Below are 24089 nucleotides of genomic sequence, written 5' to 3'. Positions count from 1 at the left end.
AGACACACATACACACACACACACTCTCTCACACACACAACACTACACACTCTTTCACACATACGATACACACACACAACAAACACTACACACACACACACATACAACACAGACACACACACACACTCTCTCTCACACACACACAAACACTACACATACTCTCTCACACACATACAGCACACACACAACAGACACTACACACACATACAACACACACACACAACAGACACTACACACTCTCTCACACATACAACACACACACACCAGACACTACACACACTCTCTCACACATATACAACACACACACACACACGACACTACACATACTCTCTCACACACACAACACTACACACTCTCTCACACATACAACACACACACACAACAAACACTACACACACTCACACACATACAACACAGACACACACACACACTCTCTCTCATACACACACACAAACACTACACATACTCTCTCACACACATACAACACACACACACACACACGACACTACACACACTCTCTCACACACATACAGCACACACACAGACACTACCCGCACTCTCTCACACACATACAACACACACACACAACAGACACTACACACACTCTCTCACACATACAACACAGACACACACACGACACTACACACACTCTCTCACACACATACAGCACACACACAGACACTACCCGCACTCTCTCACACACATACAACACACACACACAACAGACACTACACACACTCTCTCACACATACAACACAGACACACACACGACACTACACACACTCTCTCACACACATACAGCACACACACAACAGACACTACACACACTCTCTCACACACATACAACACACACACAACAGACACTACACACACTCTCTCACACACATACAACACACACACAACAGACACTACACATACTCTCACACACATACAACATACACAGACACACACACAACACTACATTCTCTCTCACACACACACTACATACACTCTCTCACACATATAACACACACACAACAAACACTACACACACTCTCTCACACACATACAACAGAGACACACATACACACACACACTCTCTCTCACACACACACTACACACTCTTTCACACATACGACACACACACAACAAACACTACACACACTCACACACATACAACACAGACACACACACATTCTCTCTCACACACACACACAAACACTACACATACTCTCTCACACACATACAGCACACACACAACAGACACTACACACACATACAACACACACACACAACAGACACTACACACTCTCTCACACATACAACACACACACACCAGACACTACACACACTCTCTCACACATATACAACACACACACACACACGACACTACACATACTCTCTCACACACACAACACTACACACTCTCTCACACATACAACACACACACACACAACAAACACTACACACACTCACACACATACAACACAGACACACACACACTCTCTCTCATACACACACACAAACACTACACATACTCTCTCACACACATACAGCACACACACACACAACAGACACTACACACACATACAACACACACACACTCTCTCACACACATACAACACACACACACACACACGACACTACACACACTCTCTCACACACATACAGCACACACACACAGACACTACCCGCACTCTCTCACACACATACAACACACACACAACAGACACTACACACACATACAACACACACACAACAGACACTACACATACTCTCACACACATACAACATACACAGACACACACACAACACTACACTCTCTCACACACACACACACTACACACACTCTCACACATATAACACACACACACAACAGACACTACACACACTCTCTCACACACATACAACAGAGACACACATACACACACACTCTCTCACACACACAACACTACGCACTCTTTCACACATATGACACACACACACAACAAACACTACACACACATACAACACAGACACACACAACAGACACTACACACACTCTCTCACACATATACAACACACACACACAACACTACACACACTCTCACACACAAATAACACACACACACACAACAGACACTACACATACTCTCTCTCTCACACACACACACACACACAACAGACACTACACATACTCTCTCTTTCACACACACACACACTCACACACACACAACAGACACTACACATACTCTCTCTCTCACACACACACACACACACACAACAGACACTACACATACTCTCTCTCTCTCTCTCACACACACACATACAACAGACACTACACATACTCTCTCTCTCTCTCTCTCACACACACAGACACACATTCCTCGGAGGATGGGGGCAGGGGATCTCATTGAAACCTAGGGGATACTGGATGGTGTGGACATGGCAGATGTGGAGAAGCATTGGTTAGATCACACTTGGAGTATTGTGAGCAGTTTTGGGCCCCATATCCAAAGAAAGATAAATTGACTTTGGAGAGGGTCCAGAGGCTATGCGCTAGGGAATTCCAGGCAGTTTCTAGAGTAGGTTACATGGTTGGGACAACTGTGTTTTATGTTCTAGGATGTTCACGAAAATGATTCCAGGAATGAAAGGATTAATGTACGAGGAGCATTTGATGGCTTTGGGCCTGTACTCCCTGGAATTTAGAAGAATGAGGGGGATTTCATTGAAACCTGTAGAATATTGAAAGGGCTATTTAGAGTGGACTTGGAGAGGATGTTTCCTATAGTGGAAGAGCCTTGGGTCAGAGGTCACAGCCTCAGAATAGAGGGATGTCCCTTTAGAACAGAGATGAGGAGGAATTTCTTCAGCCAGAGGTTGGTAAATCTGGGGAACTCATTGCCACAGACAGCTGTGGAGGCCAAATCTTTGGGTGCATTTAAGGCAGAAACTGAAAGGTTCTTGGCTGGTAAGGAGTTAATAGATACAGAGAAATCCAGGAGAATGGGGCTGAGAAATTAATCAACCATTAATGAGTGGTGGAGTAGACTCCAGGGGCTGAATGGCCTAATTCTGTTCTTATCAGGATTGTTATCCGGATTGGAGGGCTTAAGTTAAAAGGCTAGATAGGCTATGACTATTTTACCTAGAATGAAGGAGGCTGAGAGGTGACCCTATAGAGATTTATAAAACTCTGAAGGATGCAGAAAAGGTTGATGGTCAAAGACTATTTTTCTTCCAGGGCTGAGGAGTCTAAAACTAGGAGCTGAGGCAGAGGTTTAGGGTGAGAGGAGAAAGATTTAAAGCGGACCTCAGGAGAAAGTTTCCATGCAGAGGAAGCTGGGTATATGAAACAAGCTGCCAGAGGAAGTGTTTGAGCTAAGTATATTAATGAATTTAAAAGTCACTTCGACAGCAACATGGATAAGAAAGGTTCAGAGAGATATGGGCCAAACGCAGATAAATGGGACTAGTTCAAGTAGACAAATTGGTCAGTGTAGATGAGATGGGCCGAAGGGCCTTCTTGTGTTCTATATGACACTGACTGTTCTTTGGCCTTTGAAATGGTGCCACAAAGAAACAGGAGAGGGAGAAAATTGTTAATCTCCTCTCTCCAGCCCTGCCATTCAAAGTCAAATTAACGCTTATTACCAAAGTACGTATGTACTGTATATGTTGCCATCAAACAGAATGAGTCTGCGAATGCTATTCCCGGCCCAGTCCATCACGGGCAAAGCCCTCCCCACTACTGAGCACATCTACAGGGGGCACAGCCACAAGAAAGCATCACCCATTGTCAAGGAGCCCCACCACCCAGGCCATGCTCTCTCCTTGCTACTACCAGCAGGAAGGAGGTACAGGAGCCTCAGGCCCCACACCACCAGGTTTAGGAACAGTTATTACCCCTCAACCATCAGGCTCCTGAACCAGTGTGGATAACTTCATTCACCTCAACGCTGAACTGATTCCACAACCTACAGACTCTCTTTCCAGCATTTACAACTCATGTTCTCAGTATTTTTTTTCATAATTTGTCTTCTTTTGCACATTGGTTGTTTGTCAGTCTTTATGTACAGTTTTTCATCAATTCTATTGTACTTTGTTATTTTCCTGTAGATGCCAGGATGGTGGTGTTTGCCGACATATACAAAACTTGATCACAAATTGACTTCGACTGGGACTAGGCCGTCTGACCAGCCGCATGGATGTTTGCACACAGACTCGATTTTGCACAGCTTCTGGCTTTATCTTCTGTCTCCACTGTAAACAGCTGACCACAGCCAAGCTGATGGAATTTACTTTCTCTGGGACAAACGTTAGGTCTATTTTCACTCTCCTCCCTTTGAGCAAATATTTTTGTAGCTTATCTCTTTTAGTGAATGTTACTGTAATGGGAGGGATGTATAGGGTGTTCAGGGAGGTGGGTGGCACCTCTAGTGAAGGGGCTTGTCGTGTCCAATCTGGGGCAGCTCACTCACCTTTGGTCCCCACTGGAGACTCAGCTTCACCTGTGGCCCCAAGTAGCTGTTTGCATGCGACAGCGGCCGCACCCCGGTACACTGCTCTGACAGATGGCTAAACCAGGCGAGGGTAGCTGGCGGCCTCGTACCGCGGTGATTTAGGGACGTGCCTGTCCTAGCGTGCAAAGTCAGCTCTGGCAGATCTATGGTGAGATCCCAGCTGCCAGGAAGGTGGCTCCGAAATTCTCCATGGAGATGAAGGGCACGACAAGGCACAAAAGAAGTCATGGTCATCCACTGCATCCAGGGAAGACCCCAGTTGTGATGACCATTTGTACCACTGGACCTGGACATCCATGATCGAGAAAACAGATTTGCTCCTGCCCAACGGCTTTTCCACTTTAAAAACTCTCCTACATCATCGTTGGATACAATAGACAACCACCAATGAGGACATCAAAATCCTAACACAGAATAATCTTCAAGAGATTATTTTGTCCCACGATTTTAGATTACTGTTCTCATATTCAAATTGTACTCCAATTTTCTTTCCTGTAGAGACCGTGATACAGCACAGACTTGTCATCAAAAGGTGTTGCCTCAAGAAAGGTCCCCACCCACAACGTCACTGACAATCTATCCAGGGCCCAGCACGTCACTGCAATTACAAAGGAGGCACACCAGCGGCTACGTTTCATTCGGAGTTTGAGGAGACTCGGTGTGCCACCAAAGACCTCACAAACTTCTACTGGTGTCCCACGGAGAGCATTCTAGCTGGTTGCATCACCGTCTGATATGCAGGGGTCATTGCACAGGATCAGAAAGAGCTGCAGAAAGTTGTAAACTCAGCCAGCTCCATCGTGGGCACTGGCCTCCCCAGCATCGAGGACATTTTCAAACGGAGGTGCCTCAAAAAGGTGGCATCTATCATTAAGGACCCCCATCATCCAGCTCATGCCCTCTGCTCACTGCTACCATCAACACTGTTTTAGACTCTCCTACCCTGGAAATAAGATAGTAATCATTCACCTTGCTTACGGCCCTCATGATTTTATAAACCTCTGTAAGTCCACCCCTCAATCTCTTACGTTCCAGGGAACCAAGTCCCATTCTTCCCACCCTGATCTTGTGACTCCAGCCTCCCAGTCCCATCCTTGTAAATACCCTCAGTGGCCAGTTTATTAGGTACTCTCGCTCGTTAATGCAAATATCAGCCAATCACATGGCAGCAAGCCAAAAGCATAAAAGCATGCAGCCACAGTCAAAAGTTCAGTTGTTGTTCAGACCAAACATCAGAGTGGGGAAGAAAACTTACCCCTGACATCTCCTCTGTACCTACTTCCAAGCACCTCAAAACTGTGCCCTCTCGTACTAGCCATTCCAGCCCTGGGGAAAGACTCTGACTTTTTCAATGCCTCTCATCATCTTATACACCTCTATCAGGTCACTTCTCATCCTCCGTCACTCCAAGGAAAAAAGGCCGAGTTCACTCAACCTATTCTCATAAGGCATGCTCCCCAATCCAGGCAACATCCTTGTAAACCTCCTCTGCACCCTTTCTATGGTTTCCACATCCTTCCTGTAGTGAGGCGACCAGAACTGAGCATGGTACTCCAAGTGGGGCCTGACCAGGGTCCTAGATAGCTGCAACGTCACCTCACAGCTCCTAAACTCAATCCTACGATTGATGAAGGCCAATACATCGTATGCCTTCTTAACCACAGAGTCAACCTGTGCAGCAGCCTTGAGTGTCCCATGGACTTGGACCCCCAAGATCCCTCTGATCCTCCACACTGCCAAGAGTCTCACCATTAATGCTATATTCTGCCATCATATTTGAATTACCAAAATGAACCACCTCACACTTATCTGGGTTGAATTCCGTCTGCCACTTCTCAGCCCAGTTTTGCATCCTATCAATGTCCCATTATAACCTCTGACAGCTCTCCACACTATCCACAACACCCCCAACCTTTGTGTCATTGGCAAACTTACTAACCCATCCCTCCACTTCCTCATCCGGGTCATTTATAAAATTCACAAAGAGTAAGGGTCCCAGAACAGATCCCTGAGGCACACCACTGGTGACCAACCTCCATGCAGAATATGACCCGTCTACAACCACTCTTTACCTTCTGTGGGCAAGCCAGTCCTAGATCCACAAAGCAATGTTCCCTTGGATCCCATGCCTCCTTACTTTCTCAATAAGCCTTGTATGGGGTACCTTGTCAAATGCCTTGCTGAAATCCATATACACTACATCTACTGCTCTTCCTTCATCAATGTGTTTAGTCACATCCTCAAAAAATTCAACATACAATCCCATCTCCTGTACTCAATACATTGATTTATGAAGGCCAATGTGCCAAAAGTTTTGTTTTCGACCTTGCCTACCTGCAACACCACTTTCAAAGAACTACGTATCTGTATTCCCAGGTCTTCCAATATGCCACCTCAATTCCTGTACTGACTGATAAAAGGCAAGTTACTAAACACTGTCAACCTGTGTTTCTAAGTTCAGAGAACCATGTACTTGTAGCTCTGGGTCCCTCTGCACAACAACACCCTCCAGGGCCCTGCCATTCGCTGTGTAAGTCCTGACCTGGTTTAACTTGCTGAAGTGCAACACCTCACATTGTCTGAAATAAACTCCATCTGCCATTCCTTGGCCCAGTTCCCCTTTGATCTAAATCCCAGTGTATCTTTGATAACCTTTCTCACTGTCCATTCTAGACCATAAGACAGAGGAGCAGAATTAGGCCACTCAGCCCATCGAGTCTGCTCCACCATTCCATCATGGCTGATTAATTATCCCTCCCTGTACACCTATGGATGCTTCAATCCGTGGCCACCACTTCCTCTTTCCTATTGCTTTTGACAGAAAGGCTAGTAACCATTGTAACGCTGAACAGCACCTAGTAAACCCCTCCCTGTTCATTTTCCAGATCTAAGCCATCCCAATAGTCCCCCATTCTCTCTCTTCCTCTGTCTCTCTCACTCACTGACTCCTTCACACACTCTCTCCCTCTCACTGCCTCGCTCCCTAACACTGTCTCTCTCTCACACACACATACTCTGTCTCTTGCTCACTTTCTCTCTCTCTCCCTCTCACTGCCTCTGTCTCTCTCTCTAACATTGTCTCTTTAACTGTCTTTCTCTCTGCCTCTCACAGTCTCTACTTCTCCCTCTCCTTCTGTCTCTCACACACTGTCTCTTACTCACTCACTCTCTCAGTCTCACTCTATCTCTCATTCTCCCTCTTTTTCTTTCTCATTCTCCCTCTCTCGTCTCTCTCATTCTCTCTCTCTCGTCTCTCTCATTCTCTCTCTCTCTCGTCTCTCTCATTCTCCCTCTCTTTTGTCCCTCTCATTCTCCCTCTCTCTCTATTTGAGTCCTTTCCTACACACCCACAAATGCGACTCCTTTCACCTCCACACAGTTTTCTGTAGACCTTAACCCAAAGTGTAACCACAAATCTCAGCGTCCTGCCAATTTCCTCTCATCACAGGAGTATGTTGCTCTTTTTGTTGTTACAGAACACAGGTTCTCTGTCTTCTGCAAACTCAGTTCTGAAATCCTGTGTTCACTAATGCACTGTCGATGGCAACCACTCCCCAGGCAACTCAGCCTCACCCAGGGGATCTGTACCACAGCCTAACCAGCCAGACACACACACACACACACACACACACACACACACACACACACACACACACACACACACACACACACACACACACACACACACACACACACACACACACACACACACACACACACACCCCTTACCAGACGGCAGCACCAGGACTCAAATCCCAGGGAGATATCGAATCCAGACGTTCAGAATCCAGTCTGCCTGACCAGCCAAGAACCTCAGCGCAAACCAAACTTACCCGATGACTGACTCCAGCCCTGGGCGTACGATCTGTACCCAACACCGCGATAAGCTAACAAGGACGTGGGTTGATAGGAAGGCATCGTGTTCCCCATAACATACTGATACAGGACAGAGCGGGCCTTGAGAGCTGCAGCGCACGCAGAGAGAAGGTGGGGAGGAGACTGGAACCCTCCCCCCTCCCACATCCAGCACCTCCTCTATCACCTCACACACACATACACCTCTTGAACCGTTGCCCTGTGCTTATTCCGTACCCCGAGAGACTTGATCACCCCTATTTCTTATCCCACCACACGACGTCCTTTCACATCATCTTGCCTGAGAGCGCCACTGGATCTCGTCACCTGCTCTGTGCCGTGGATTGTGACCCCTCTGCACACCGGGCTCCTACAGACAAACCCAGTGGCTTCATACACCTGTGATTCATTTACTTTTCCTTTGGACCTTGAAGTTAATGGACAGGTATGATTCATCCCTGTCTTGTATTAAGTTCAAGGTATCAACATTCCAACTCCGCCAAGGACGCTCCCAAGCCCGGCTGTGAAAGGGGGGTCGAGCATGGGGCGAGCAAACCCCCCCCCCCCCATAAAAACCCAGAGATACAGAAACGCCAACAGAAGCTCCGAGGACCTCACGCCTGGGAGGGGAAGGATCTTCGCCTAGAAGACGTATGAAGTCATGTGGTGAAATTGGAAGCCACAGGGCCAATCGACCTTCTACTGACCCAGGATTGAGGACTTTGGTGAACTGGTGTCAGCAGCCTATGCCCCAGTAGGGGTAATGGACTTAAGAAGAATTAAAATTCCAGTGGGCAGGAGAAGGCGATTCAAACCCCTGAGCCTGTTCTGGTTATCAGGTTCAAGTTCATTGTCATCTGACTGTACATATATACAACCTAATGAAACAACGTTCCTCCGGACCACAGTGTGCCTACAAAACATATGTCACACACAGCACATAAACCAAAGTATTACCATAAATAAGTTAATAAAATACATCACAGGTAAACAGTAAACAGCTCGCTGTCCTAGTGACGAGACCTTGGCAGTGTCAGGGTATTCATTAGTCTCCCATTCTCAAGGAAGAGGCTGTTATCAGAGGATACAGAGGATTTGGAGAGGGATTCATCAGGATACTGCATGAATTAGAAGGTATGAGCCATAGCGAGAGGTTGGAAAAACCTGGAGTGGTGAAGGCTAAGGGGCAATCTGATAGAGTTTTGTAAGATTATGAGAGGCATAGATACGAAAGGATCGTGTTGGCGCGTGGCCTAGTGGACAAGGCATCAGACTAGTAACCTGAAGGTCACTGGTTCGAGCCTCAGCTGAGGCAGCGTGTTTGTGTCCTTGACAACACATTGCTCTGCGACGACACCGGTGCCAAGCTGCTTGGGTCCTAGTGCCCTTCCCTTGGACAACATCGGTGGTGTGGACAGGGGAAGGCTTGGAGCTGGGGCAACTGCCGGCCTCCCAGACAACCCTGCCCAGGCCAGCACCCTGGAAACCTTCCAAGGCACAAATCCATAGTCTCATGAGACTGACGGATGCCTATAAGATAGGATAGATGATCTTTTTTCCAGGGTTGAAATGTAAGGACCAATAGGCCATTTGAATCTACCCCACTATTCAATCATGGCTGATTTATTACCTCTTTCAACCCCATTCTCCTGCCTTCTTCCCGCAACCTTTGGCGTCCTGACTAATCAAGAATCTATCTAGCTCCACTTTAAATATACTCAATGACTTGGCCTCCACAGCCGTCCGTGGCAATGAATTCAACAGATTTACCACCCTCTGGCTAAAGAAATTCCTCCTCATCTCTGTTCTAAATGGATGTCCCTCTATTCTGAAGCTGGGCTCTCTGGTCCTAGAATCCCCCATTGCAGGGAACATCCTCTCCACATCCACGCTATCTAAGTCTTTCGATATTCAATCGGTTTCAATGAGATTCCGCGCCCCCCACCCCCCCACCACCAACCTCATCCTTCTAAACTCCAGTGAGTACAGGCCTAGAGCCAACAAACGCTCCTCGTGTGTTAACCCTTTCATTCCCAGAATCATTCTGGGATTGAAATATGGTGACTGATATACAAGGGTCGTATACAGTGACATATATATACTTTGATAATAGATTTACTTTGGACTTTGACAGCTAGCGTGCAAAAGACAACAAACTGTGCAAATACAAAAAGAAAGAAATAATAATAATAATAAACAAATAAGCAATAAATAGTGAGAACACGAGATGAAGAATCCTTGAAAGTGAGTCCATAGGTTGTGGGAACAGTTCAATGAGAGGGTGAGTGACGTTGAGTGAAGTCATCCCCTCTGGTTCAAGAGCCTGATGGTTGAGGGGTAATACCTGTTCTTAAACCTGGTGGTGTGAGTCTTGAGGCTCCTGTCCCATTGGCAGCAGCTAGAAGAGAGCATGTCCTGGCTGTTGGGGTCACAAAGATAATACTGAGAAGCTTGCAAGTGTCACCACACTTTCAACACTGACGTAGCATTTGGCCACAAACCAGTAACCCTAACCCAAATGTCTTTGGAATGTGGGAGTTAACTGAGGCACCCAGAGGAAACACAGGATAGAGAGAATGGCGGAGCAGATTTGATGGGCTGAATGGCCTAATTCTGCTCATTCTATGCCTGATGGTACCATACCGTAACTTAAAGTAATGTTTACTTTTTGCACTGTACCGGGCCACAAAACAGTAAATTTCACACAAGTCCATGATAATAAGCCTGATTCTGCTCGTCCAAAGGAATGAAACGTAACAGATTTCGCCTGCTATCGGAATTCAGCAAGATTTAGCCTTGTCAGGTTCAAGGTCAAAGATAGATGGGGACTTCAAGTTACAAACTGTAACAAGACTGCCTTTGGTAGACAAGGAGGAGGCACGGGGGCCTGAAGACACACACGCAATGAAGTTTTGATGCAGGAAAGCAGCATCCGTCATCAGGGACCCCCACCACCCAGGCCACGATCTCTTCAGCTGCTGCCATCCATCATCAGGGACCCCCACCACCCAGGCCACGATCTCTTCAGCTGCTGCCATCCATCGTCAGGGACCCCCACCACCCAGGCCACGATCTCTTCAGCTGCTGCCATCCATCGTCAGGGACCCCCACCACCCAGGCCACGATCTCTTCAGCTGCTGCCATCCATCGTCAGGGACCCCCACCACCCAGGCCACGATCTCTTCAGCTGCTGCCATCCATCGTCAGGGACCCCCACCACCCAGGCCACGATCTCTTCAGCTGCTGCCATCCGTCATCAGGGACCCCCACCACCCAGGCCACGATCTCTTCAGCTGCTGCCATCCATCATCAGGGACCCCCACCACCCAGGCCATGATCTCTTCAGCTGCTGCCATCCGTCATCAGGGACCCCCACCACCCAGGCCACAATCTCTTCAGCTGCTGCCATCCATCATCAGGGACCCCCACCACCCAGGCCACGATCTCTTCAGCTGCTGCCATCCATCGTCAGGGACCCCCACCACCCAGGCCACGATCTCTTCAGCTGCTGCCATCAGGGACCCCCACCACCCAGGCCACGATCTCTTCAGCTGCTGCCATCAGGGACCCCCACCACCCAGGCCACGATCTCTTCAGCTGCTGCCATCAGGGACCCCCACCACCCAGGCCATCCGGAAGAAGGTTCAGGACTCACACCACCAGGTTCAGGAACAGTTATCGCCTCTCAACCATCAGGCTCTAGAACCAGAGGGGATAACTTCACTCAATTTCACTCACCCAATTACTGAAATGTTCCCACAACTTGTGGACTCACTTTCAAGGATTCTTCATCTCATTTTCCACTCTGAGTGAAAAATCTTACCCCTCACATCCCCTTTGAACCTACCCCCTCTCCCTTCAATGCATGCCCTCTGGTATTAGACATTGCAACCCTGAGAAACAGATGCTCTCTGTCCACTCTGTCTATGCATCTCATAGTCCCCGTCAAATCTCCCCTCAGCCTCCACTGCTCCAGTACTTACTGAATTTATATCTATGTTTCTTATTGTGATTTATAGTTTTTTAAAATTATGTATTGCAATGTACTGCTGACACAAAACAACAGATTTCAAACAGTGATATGAACCTGATTGCTGGAAATTACTGCGTCAGGATAAGTAATTCTCAGAACAGTGAGAGTTACTCAAGGACAGGACACTGGTGTTCCCACCTGACTCACCCGGCCATTCGATTATTGATTTAACTCGGACCGGTGCAAAGTGACGCAATTCAGGGAGCTAAACCAGGTCATGGCACAAACAACGAATGGCAGGGCGTTGTCAAACTGTGAGACCTCAGGCTACAAGTACACGAGGGAGACGTGGGAGGGGGGCAAGGTTTTTTGTAAACATAGAAGTGGGTGCCTTGAACGCACTGCCGGGGTGGTGGTGGAGGCCGATAAGTTAGTGGCTTTTCAAATAATACAGATAGGCACACGAATGTGAGGAAAGTGGGGGACATGGACATTGTGCAGGCAGAAGACATTAGTCTAGTGGGCCATTTGATTATTGATTTACTTTTTCAGCCAAAGGGCCTGTTCCTTTGCTGTACTGTTCTGTCTTCCACACTGTTTAGAGTCACAGAGCCCTGCAGAAACAGGACTTGCAGTCCATCTATTCCATGCTGACCCCGTCTCCTGCCTGATTCCATTGGCCTGCCCACCATACCCTTCTCAAGCAATGCATGTACTTATCCAAACTTCCCTTAAATATCTCAATCAAATCTGTGTCTACCATAGAGTTATAGAACACTTCAACATAGAAACAGGCCCTTCAGCCCACCTAGTCCATGCCAAACTGTTATTCTGCCTTGTCCCACTGACCTGCACCCGGACCATACCCCTCCCATCCAACAACCTATCCAAATGTCTCTTAAACGTTACAATTGAACCCACACCCACCACTTCCGCTGGCAGCTCATTCCACCTCTAAGTGAAGAAGTTCCTCTTCAGGTTCCAATTAAATATTTTTGCTTAAACCTTTTACCCTCAACCCATGGCCTCTATTTGTACTCTCAGCCAAATCCAGCGGATGACTACTCTGAAGTCGTTCTACAGATGTGCAGTAGAGAACATCCTAGCAAACTGCATCACTGCTTGGTACAGAAACTGCACTGCAGCAGGCAGACTGGTCAAAACTGCCCAACGCATCGCCAGCACCAGCCTATATACAGAAGGGTGCTGGAACAGGGCCATCATGAAGGATCCCACCCACCCTGCTCACGGACTGTCTGTCCCACTCCCATCAGGGAGGAGGCTACGTAGCATCCACACCAGGACCACCAGACTCATAAACAGTTACTTACCCCAAGCAGCAAGGCCGATCAACACCCCCACCCACCAACCCACCCCTCCACACCCCCAACCACCACGACTTCATCATTTCCTGCCAGTCATCTTAAGTACAGACACTCCCGGGGCTAGCATCACTTTATGGACAAATGATCAATCTGTGTATCGAAGCGATCTTGTGTATTTACATTCATTGTGTTTTTTTATTACTGTGTTTTTTGTGCTGCATCGGATCCAGAGTAGCAATTATTTTGTTTCCCTTTACACTCGCGCACTGAAACTGAAATTTAACAATCTTGAATCTGTACTGAAGCAGCAACGCAGGTTGACAAGGCGACGAGGGAAGTGTATAGCAGGTTTGCCTCCATCAGTGTGATGCTGAGTACCAGAGCTGGGATGTCACCTTAGAGCTGTTACAAATCCTTGGTCAGACTGCTCTAATAGTTCTGGTAGCCGAAGGATGTGATGAAGTTCAAGGAGATAGGGAACAGAGTCACAAGGGGGTTGCCTGGACTAGAGGGCTTGAGTTATAAGGAGGGACTGGACAGGCTGGGACTGCTTTCCCTGAAACAAAGGGGGCTAAGAGATGTATAAAAGTACGGCAGCCTTAGACTGCGTACAGGAGCGAGATTGAAAATCTGACTGAGTGATGCCGTAACAACAACCTCTCACTCAACTCCAGCAAAACCCAAGAGCTGATTATTGACTACAGGAGGAGGAAGCCAGGGGAATGGAGGTGGCGAGGGCCTGTAACTTTATATTTCTCGGTGTTACCACATCAGGGGATCTGTTCTGGGACCAGCATGTAGGTGCCATCACAGCACGACTACGTCCTTAGAAGTTTACGTCGACCCGGCATTTCACCGAAAACTCTGACAAACAGTGGAGAGTATCCTGACCGGCTGCATCGTGGCCTGGTAAGGAAACACCAACGCCCAGGAATGGAAAATCCTACAGTAAGTGGTGGATACAGCACTGTACATCACAGGAAAATCCCTCTCCACCATTGAGTACATTTACATGGAGCGCAGCCACCATCGTCAAAGATCCCCACCGTCCAGGTCATGCTCTCTTCTCACTACTACCGTCAGGCAGGAGGTCCAGAAGCCTCAGGTCCCACACCACTAGGTTCAGGAACAGTTATTACCCTACAACCATCAGGCTCTTAAACCAGTGTGGATAAACACACTCACCTCAACTCTGAACCGATTCCACAACCTACAGAATCACTTTCAAAGACTCTTCACAACTCACGTTCTCTGCTTATCTGCACACTGTTTGTCAGTATTCGTCTATGTGTAGTTTTTCATAAATTCTATTGCATTTATTTTCCTGTAAATGCCCACAAGAAAATGAATCTCAAAATAGTATATGGTAACATATATCTTCTTTGATAATAAATTTACATAGAACACAGACCAGTACAGCACAGGAACAGGCCCTTCAGCCCACAAAGTTGTGCCGAACCAGTTAAATTAGTAACCACATGGCCAACTAAACTAGTCCACTTTGCCTACTCAATATCCATATCCTTCCATTTCTCCCCCATTCGTGTGCTTAGCTAAACATCTCTTAGAAGACCCTAATGTATCTGCCTCTACCACCACCCCAGGCAGTGCCCAGCACTCTTCCCTCCCATCTCCTTTGAAATTACCCCTTTGCACCTTTAATACATGCCCTCTGGTATTAGACATTTCAACCCTGGGAGAAAGGTACTCTCTGTCTACTCTATCTATGCCTCTCATAATCTTATAAACCTCTATCAGATCCCCCCCTCAGCCTCCTCCGGCCAAAGTAAACAACGCACATTTATTCAACCTCTTGCGTTTATTCAACGCATACCCTCTCATCCAGGAAGCATCCTGGTAAACTTCTTAAGGAAAAGAAGGATGTGGAGTTAATGCTGGCAAGTAGGATTCATAGAAATATGGATGAGGGATAGCATTGACCCAGTGGGCTGAAGGGTCTCTTTCAGTTTTATTATGCTGCATCCTTGATTAGGCCACAGCTGGAGTATTGCAGTTAATTCTGGTTGCCGCATTACAGGAAAGGCGTGGAGGGGTTGGACAGGATGCAGAGGGGTTTACTTGTTGATACAATATGAAGCAGAAATTTAGGGACAATATGGTAGCGTAGCGGTTAGTGCAATGCCTTACAGCGCCAGGGACATGGGTTCAGTTCCGCCGAGTCTGTAAAACATTTGTGAGTGTGTGGGTTTCCTCTGGGTGCTCCAGTTTCCTTCCATATTCCAAAGGCGTACCGGCTAATTGATCACGTGGGTGCAGCTGGGCGGTGTGGGCTCGTTCGGCCAGAAGGGCTGTTACGATGGTGTATCTCTAAATAAAGTAGCATCAAGATATGATAGCATCATCGAAGAGGCACATGAACAGGTTGGGAAAGGATGTGCAGGCAAATGGGGTTCATTTAAAATGGCATCGTTCAGTACAGCCATCGTAGCACGTAGAGCATTCTGACTGGCTACATCACCGTCTGGCATGGAGGTTCCAATGCACAGGATCAGAAAAGCTGCAGAGGATTGTAAACTCAGGCAACTCCATCGTGGACACCAGCCTCCCAGCATCGAGGACACCTTCGAAAAGCAGTGCCTCAAGGAGGCGGCAGCCATCTTTAAGAACCCCCATCACCCAGGACACACCCTCTTCTCATCGCTACCATCAGAGAGGAGGTACAGGAGCCTGAAGACACACACTCAAAGTTTTAAGAAGAGCTTTTTCCTATGCGTTCTCAGATTTCTTTTGTCTTTTACACAGTTTATTTATTTTGTAACTTATGGTTATTTTGATGTATTGCAATGCACTGCTGCCACAAAACATCACATTTTATGACATATGTCAGTCATAATAAACCTGATTCAGATTTCTCTGCTGTCCTGTTCAATGTTCTGTGCAGGGGGATCTTTCTCACAGGGTTGAAATGTCCAGTCCCAGAGGATATGCATTTAAGGTGAAAGGCGAGAATTTCAAAGGAGGTATGAGGGGCAATTTTTTTACACTGAGAGTGGTGGGTGCCTTGGGTGGAGGTGGAGGCAGAGAGAAAGGCACAGGAGCATGTATTGAGCCCCTCTGCACATAGCTGTCCGGTCACTAAAGCATCTGTCAATCATTACCCTTTACTTTCTATATCTGAGCAAATTGTTAATCCAACTCCCCACATTCCCTCTGATCCGTGAACTTTTACTTTCTTCACCAATCTCAAATATTCACTAGAGAGCATCAGAATCAGGTTTAATATCACTGGCATATGTTGTGAAGTTTGTAAGCACCCATACACATGGTGTTGGAAGCTGTGCCCTAAGCAGAACACCACAGGACAGAGGGACAGAATCAGGCCATTCAGCCCATCAAGTCTGCTCTGCATTGGCTGATTTATTTTCCCTCTCCTGCTTTCTCCCTGTAACCTTTGACATCCTAACTAATCAAGAACCTATCCACTTCTACTTCAAATATACTGTACCCAATGACTTGGCCTCCACAGCCTTCTGTGACAATGAATTCCACAGATTCACCACCCTCTGGGTATTAGTGATGACCCAGAAGTCAGGTGATGACGAGAGGGCGTACAGGAGTGAGATACTAACCTGGCACTCAACGTCAGTGAAATGAAAGAGCTGATTGTGGACTTCAGGAAGGGTAAGACGAAGGAACACATACCAATCTGCATAGAGGGATCAGAAGTGGAGAGAGTGAGCAGCTTCAAGTTCCTGGGTGTCAAGATCGCTGAGGATCTAACCTGGTCCCAACATATCGATGTAGTTATAAAGAAGGCAAGACGGTGGCTATACTTTATTAGGAGTTTGAAGAGATTTGGCATGTTAACACACTCAAAAACTTCTATAATTGTACTGTGGAGAGCATTCTGACAGGCTGCATCACTGTCTGGTATGGAGGGGCTACTGCACAGGACCGAAAGAACCTGCAGAAGGTTGTAAATCTAGTCAGCTCCATCTTGGGCTCTAGCCTACAAAGTACCCAGGACATCTTTAGGGAGCGGTGTTTCAGAAAGGCAGCGTCCATTATTAAGGACCTCCAGCACCCAGGGCATGCCCTTTTCTCACTGTTACCATCAGGTAGGAGGTACAGAAGCCTGAAAGCACACACTCAGCGATTCAGGAACAGCTTCTTCCCCTCTGCCATCCGATTCCTAAATGGACATTGAAGCTTTGGACACTACCTCACTTTTTTAATATACAGTATTTCTATTTTTGCACATTTTAAAAAATCTATTCAATGTACATAATTGATTTACTTGTTTATTTATTATTTTATTTTATTTATTATTTTTTCTCTGCTAGATTATGTATTATGTACTATGTACTGCTGCTGCTAAGTGAACAAATTTCACGTCACAAGCCGGTGATAATAAACCTGATTCTGATTCTATTGGTATATTATCACATACAGTGAAAAGTTTATTTTGCATACTGTTCATACATATCAAATCATTACACAGTGCCTTGTCCATAAGAAATCCCTCCTCATCTCTGTTCTAAAGTGATAACCTTGTAATCTGAGACTGTGCCCTCTGATTCTAGACTCCCCCACTATAGGAAACATCCTCTCTACAGCCACTCTGTCTAGTAGGCCTCCATTGGTCAGGGTCGACCATGGGTGCTGTATCCTAGCTATCTAAATACACAATTAACAAAATGGAGAACAAGCAATAGGCTACCCCTCTCCACACAGCTGATGAATCCAAAGGAACGGCAGAGACCGATTCAGTTTGGCACCAGCGGCATTACAGGAGTTACCAGTCAGTGTTGAACTTTATGCCAGGCTTAGTAGCTGAGCCACACATGAAGGCCAGGAGATGGACTTGGTTGTCAGAGGCTAGTGGGAGCTTGTCACCACTACAACAACCTTAAGGCACCTGCTCTATCTAGGCCTTTCAATATTCAAGAGGTTTCAATGAGATTCCCCCCTCCCCCACCCCCTTTTCTAAACTCCAGCGAGTAGAAGCCGTCAAACACTCGAACGATTGACATATCGAGTTCACTGTGACCCTACACAGCTCTCTGGGAAGGATACGGGGCGGGAGTGTGTGGGGGTGTGTGTGGGGGGGGGGGGGGTGTGTGGTTGAGTTAAGGGATGGATGGCTACCCCAGTACCAAAGCAGCTATCTATCTGATCTTTGTCTCGTTATAAAGTTTTATCACTCCCCTCTTTGATGATGATCAGCCGGTTTTCCCACATTCTCCAGAGCCGTACATATTCATTCATAATTGGGAATGAATCTGCACGTGGTTTCATTGGCCCTCCCATTACTGAACGAATATTTTTGAATGGTCGCCCTTTTTGCACGGCGTATTTATTTCAATACATTTCTTTTTGTAACTTATAGTATTTTATGTATTGCGACGGACTGCTGCCGCAAGACAAATTTCACGAACTATGTCGGTGATGATAAACATTCTGATCCCGATCTGAGGTCAGAGCCGCCGCTTGTCGAGTCTGTAAATACGGTTTTTGCGCTCCAGCTCAGCCAAAAATCCAGGGTTACCACGGAGATTCCAGGAACTGAAGATAATCCTCCATTCAACCCGGAAGGATTCTTCCATTGAACCGAGTTATTGTTTTGGAATTAAAGGGCATGATGAATGGAAAGTGTATTTTGGGGACCATAAGATATAGGAGCAGAATTAGGCCATTTGGCCCATCGAATCTTCTCCGCCATTCAACTCGACAGGTCAGGCAGCGTCCATGGAGAGGGATAAACAGGTTTTTCCACTGCTTGGATGTTGCCTGACCTGCTGACTTCCTCCAGCACCGCGTGTGAGAAAGTGCGGGTCATTGCTAAAGAACAACATTTTTAAAAATCAGCAGCGATGTATTTCTGAGGCGCTGCGAGGAGCTTAAACGTACCTGCGAAGGGCAGCGGGTCCGAAACTTCAGGGTGAAACCCCCCGCCAGTTTGACATTACCCCTCCCGATCGCGTGAGCCGGTGACCGGCCCGTCATGGGCGGCTCTCAGACGGCGCAAGCGGAGTGGAGAACGGAGCTGCCAGTCAAATCCCTACGCCCGCCCCTTCCCCGGCTTGGCAGCTGGCGATGAGGACACTTCGGGAAAAGTGTGCATTCAGACGTATGGATACGGAGCGGACCCGCGCAAGTTTTAGACCCAGAGCCCGGGTGACGGATCAGGATCTAGTCTTATTTATTCCCTGTTTGTTCCCAAAGGCCATTCTTTTTAAAGTTCATAAACCTGTTGTGTGATGGCCTGTAGGCTGAGCCTCAGCAGTACTAGCCTACCCGCCATCGATGACATATATACAGAAAACGGCCGGTAACTTCGTGAAAGATCCCATCCACCCTGCTCACGGACTGTTTGTCCCACTTCCATCGGGGAGGAGACTACTTAGCATCCACACCAGGCCCCCAGACTCAAAAGCAGATGCTTTTCCCATGCGGTAAGGCTGATCAACACCTCCACCCACTAACCCACCTCTCCACACCCTCAACCACCACTAATTTATCATTTCCTGTCAGAGTCACCTTACCTACAGACAGTCTTGTGCCTAGTGGACAGACAATCAATCTATATATATATATATATCTTATGTATTTATATATATTGTCTTTTTTTGTGTTCTTTATCTTATTGTGCTTTTTGTGCTGCATGAGATCCAGAGTAACCATTTCATTCTCCTTTACACTTGTGTACTGGAACTGACATTAAACAATCTTGAATCCTGTATGTGATTGCATCCAATGTTGATGTCCATTTAGAACAGAAATGAGGAGGAATTTCTTTAGTCAGAAGGTGGTGAATCTGTGGAATTCATTGCCATGGACGGCTGTGGAGGCCAAGTCATTGGGTATATTTAAAGTGGAGGTTGAGAGGTTCTTGATTAGTCAGGGTGTCAAAAGATACGGTAAGAAGGCAGGAGAATTGGGTTGAGTGGGATAGTAAATTAGCCATGATGGCATGGTGGAGCAGAATGGCCTAATTCTGCTCCCATGTCTTATGGTATACCGATTCTTTTCAAAATATGTACAGGGAGGTGCAAGTATATTCACCAAGATTCCTAAATTAGTTTCCAAGCAAGAAAAATACACAACTGCAGATGCTGGAAATCACCAACACGGACTCTGTCCAGCCCTCTATGTGAGCTTTTTCTGCGCTCACTACAGAACAGAAACAGGCCCATCAGCCCACCTCATCAATGCCGATTAAAGTTCCCCTCTAAGGTGCCCACGTTTGGCCACGTACCCTTCAAAATCTTTCCTATCCATGTACCTGTCCAAATGTTGTTAATGGCCCTGCCTCAACCATTTTCCTCAGGCAGCTTGTTCCATGTGCTCACCACACTCTGAAGAAAAAAAGGATGCCCCTCAGATCCCTATTCAATCTCATTCCTCTCACATTAAACCTTTTCCCTCTGTTATCTAATTTTTCAACTCTGGGAAAGAAAATTGTGCACATTCACCCATTCTATGCCCTTGATGATAGTATACAGTTTTATACAATCAGCCCTCATTCTCCTACACTCCAATGAATGAAGTCCCAACCTGCCCAGCCTATCTCTGTAATTCAGTTCTCAAGTCCTGGCAACATTGTCTTAAATCTCCTCTGCTCCCTTTCCAGTTTAGTGACTTTTCCCTACAACAGGGTAACAAAACTGAACACAATATTCCAAAGCAATACACATAATGAAAGGTCTTGGCCCAAAACGTTGACTGTTTATTCATTTCCATAGATGCTGCCTGACTTGCAGAGTCCCTCCAGCATTTTGTGTGTGTCACTCTGGACTTACAGCATCTGCAGACTCTCTTGTGTTTACAATATTCCGAGTATTTATTATTTTATAAAATGGTTATTATTCTATTATGGATTTATTGAGGATGCCCACAAAAAAAAATGAATTTCATGGTTGTATATGGTGACATGTATTTACTTTGAACTTTGAAATGTGGCCTTGTCAATGTCTCCTTAAAATGAGCCTCTGAACCTCTCTCTGTAACTGGACCCTTGACTTCCTGAGCAGCAGACCTCAGTTGGTGGGGATTGGTAACAACATCTGCTCCGTCCATGCTTAGCCCATTGCTCTAGTCCCTGCGTGGCTAAGCTCAGCTCCGATGCCGTCTTCAGATTGGCCAATGACGCTGTTGTGGACGGGCGAATCACAGATGGTCATGAGTCAGCTTACCAGAGTGAGATAGGTCGTCTGGTTGGGTGGTGCCTCAAACTCTTGCTCAGTGTCAGCAGAACAAAAGAGCTGTTTACTGATGACAGGAGGGTGACCATGGACCACTCTACATTGGGGATTAGCAGTGGATAATGTTGGCAGCTTTAAATTCCTGGGCATTAACATACCTGCTGACCTGTCCAGGGCCAAGCACAAGGAAGATGTCTTTACTTTACTTTCTTGGAAGATTAGTGAGGTTCAGCTTATCTCCAAACACTCTAGCAAACTTCTACAGATGTCCTGTTGAAAGTGTCCAGACTGGTTGCATCATGGTCTGGTGCAGCAATTTGAATGCGCAGGAATGCAAGAAGCTGCAGAGAGTAGCAGACTCAACTCAATACATCATGGGCACATCCCTCCCCACCGTCGGGAGCAACTACAGGAGGCACTGCCTCAAGAAGGCAGCATCCATCATCAACGATCCCACCACCCGGGCCATGCCTTCTTCTGACAGCTCCCATCGGGCAGGAAGAACAGAAGCCTTAAGTCTTACACCACCAGGTTCAGGAACAGCTACTTCCCTTCAACCATTCAGTTCTTGAACCAACTGGCAAACGCCTAATAAGCACTTCAGTACAGCAACACTAGGACCACTTTGTACTCTGGTGTCTTTATATTCCGTTTAATTCCTTTATTGTAAAATCTGTACTTATTTTGTGTTTCATGTTTTTCTCGTGAATGTTGTTTATCTCTTGCTCAGGGTGATGCTGCTGTAAGGAAGCTTCTCATTACACCTGTGCAGACACGTACTTGTGTGCAGGATACAGACAGCCCAGACCTGCTATAAACTGACTCTAATAATCATTGCTGACAGTGGATGCCTCCTCTACAGTCATAGAGACCGCTGCACAGAAACTGACCTTTCGGTTGTCACCTCACGGTCGATGTGTCTGTTTTCATTCCCATTTACCAACCCCACTGGCTCAGAGCCTCACATACCTCAGCAAATGAAAACTGTTACATTTCTGGCAAGTTAGTTGTCAGGGTGCGTGGTTACGCTTGTTGTTAAGGTGTTTCATGGGGTGCTTCAGTAACCTTTTCGTGTAACTCTCTTTACAATTCTCTCTCCTTCTCACTCTCCCATCCTCTCTCCATCTCCGTCTCTTCCTCTTTATCTTTCTACACGGAGCACCGCCGCAGGACAGCAGCGACCATCATCAATGACCCACCACCCAGAACATGCTCTCTTCTCGCTGCTGCCATCAGGAAGAAGGTACAGGAGCCTCAGGTACAGTGAATAACCCCCAACCATCAGGCTCTTGAACCAGAGGGGATGACTTCACTCAACTTCACTCACCCTCTCATTGAAATGTTCCCACAACTTTCAAGGACTCTACATCTCACGCTCTCGACATTTAATGCTTATTCATTATTATTCTTTCTTTTTGTATTTGCACACTGGTTGAACGCCCAGGTTGGGCGGTCTTTCATTGATCTAGTATGGTTATTACTCTATGGATTTATCGACTATGCCCGCTGGAAAATGAATCTCAGGGTTGTATATGGTGACATAAATGTACTTTGATAATAAGTTTACTTTGAATTCCGAACTCACTGTTCCTACCTCTCTCTCTCTCTCTCGTCCACTCAGTCTATCACAGATCCACGCGTCGCTCGCCTTCCCCGACTCTGGACTTTGCAAACGCTCGGCTCGCACGGACACTCCACGTTGGTCACATGGACCCGCTGGAACAAGTCAGTTAAAAGAAACAGGCCGCTCCCTCTCCCCGCTGAACCGTGAGCTAATGACTTAAGGGGTGGTCGCCGTTTGTCCGGACTCACTGTGAGGCAATTAAATAAATTTTCAGCGACAGCAGGAACAAGTTTTCCAAAAAAAAAAAAATCCCTGAATTGCCACACAACTGGTTACCGGCATCGCTGGCACAGTTTCCTCATTCCTGCATTGCAACTTTTCACGCTGTATTTTTAGCTGCACCCAGGCCGATTCACGCTTCCTCGATGTCATTACTCAAGTTGAGTAAGAAGTTTACGTCCCGGGAAAATCTAGAGGCAGATCCGGGGATCCACACGCCGAATAACGATCATTAGACTAATGAATACCCTGCCAGCATCGAGGTCTCGTCAAGCATTGCAGCAGGAATTTTGAAGTATATTTTATTGTAATTTGTTGTAATATTTTATTTTATGTGCTGTGAGTGATATGTATTATGGGTACATCGTGGTCCGCAGGATCGTTGTTTCATTTGGTTGTGTATATGTACAGTCAGATTACAATAAACTTGGGCTTGAACTCGTA

At 46.7% G+C, this 24089-nt stretch overlaps 1 protein-coding gene and 1 long non-coding RNA gene across 8 annotated transcripts in view; one reads left to right on the top strand and one right to left on the bottom strand.

The window, feature by feature from the left end:
• slc52a3-2a (solute carrier family 52 member 3-2a) overlaps positions 1 to 23521 on the bottom strand; it is a 37096-nt gene extending 13575 nt beyond the window's left edge. Inside the window, exon 1 of one of the 7 annotated variants that reach the window (XM_073055115.1) lies at positions 23397 to 23521. Coding sequence is in view for 1 of the 7 variants with exons in the window: in XM_073055111.1 (XP_072911212.1) it covers positions 8318 to 8507 (190 nt within the window). In the remaining 6 variants the exon portion in view is untranslated. Of the gene's footprint in view, positions 1 to 8317; positions 8520 to 8576; positions 8742 to 19508; positions 19607 to 23396 lie in introns of those variants that run through there. The other 6 variants (XM_073055116.1, XM_073055114.1, XM_073055118.1 and 3 more) reach the window with 6 other exon arrangements.
• LOC140732446 (uncharacterized) lies at positions 19677 to 24089 on the top strand. The gene is made up of 2 exons (XR_012100079.1): positions 19677 to 20053; positions 23424 to 24089. It is a non-coding gene; the product is annotated as an uncharacterized lncRNA (long non-coding RNA).

Source organism: Hemitrygon akajei, chromosome 8, assembly GCF_048418815.1.
Source record: "Hemitrygon akajei chromosome 8, sHemAka1.3, whole genome shotgun sequence".
In the NCBI taxonomy this organism is placed as follows: Eukaryota; Metazoa; Chordata; class Chondrichthyes; order Myliobatiformes; family Dasyatidae; genus Hemitrygon; species Hemitrygon akajei.
This window is presented reverse-complemented; position numbering and strand designations above follow the sequence as displayed.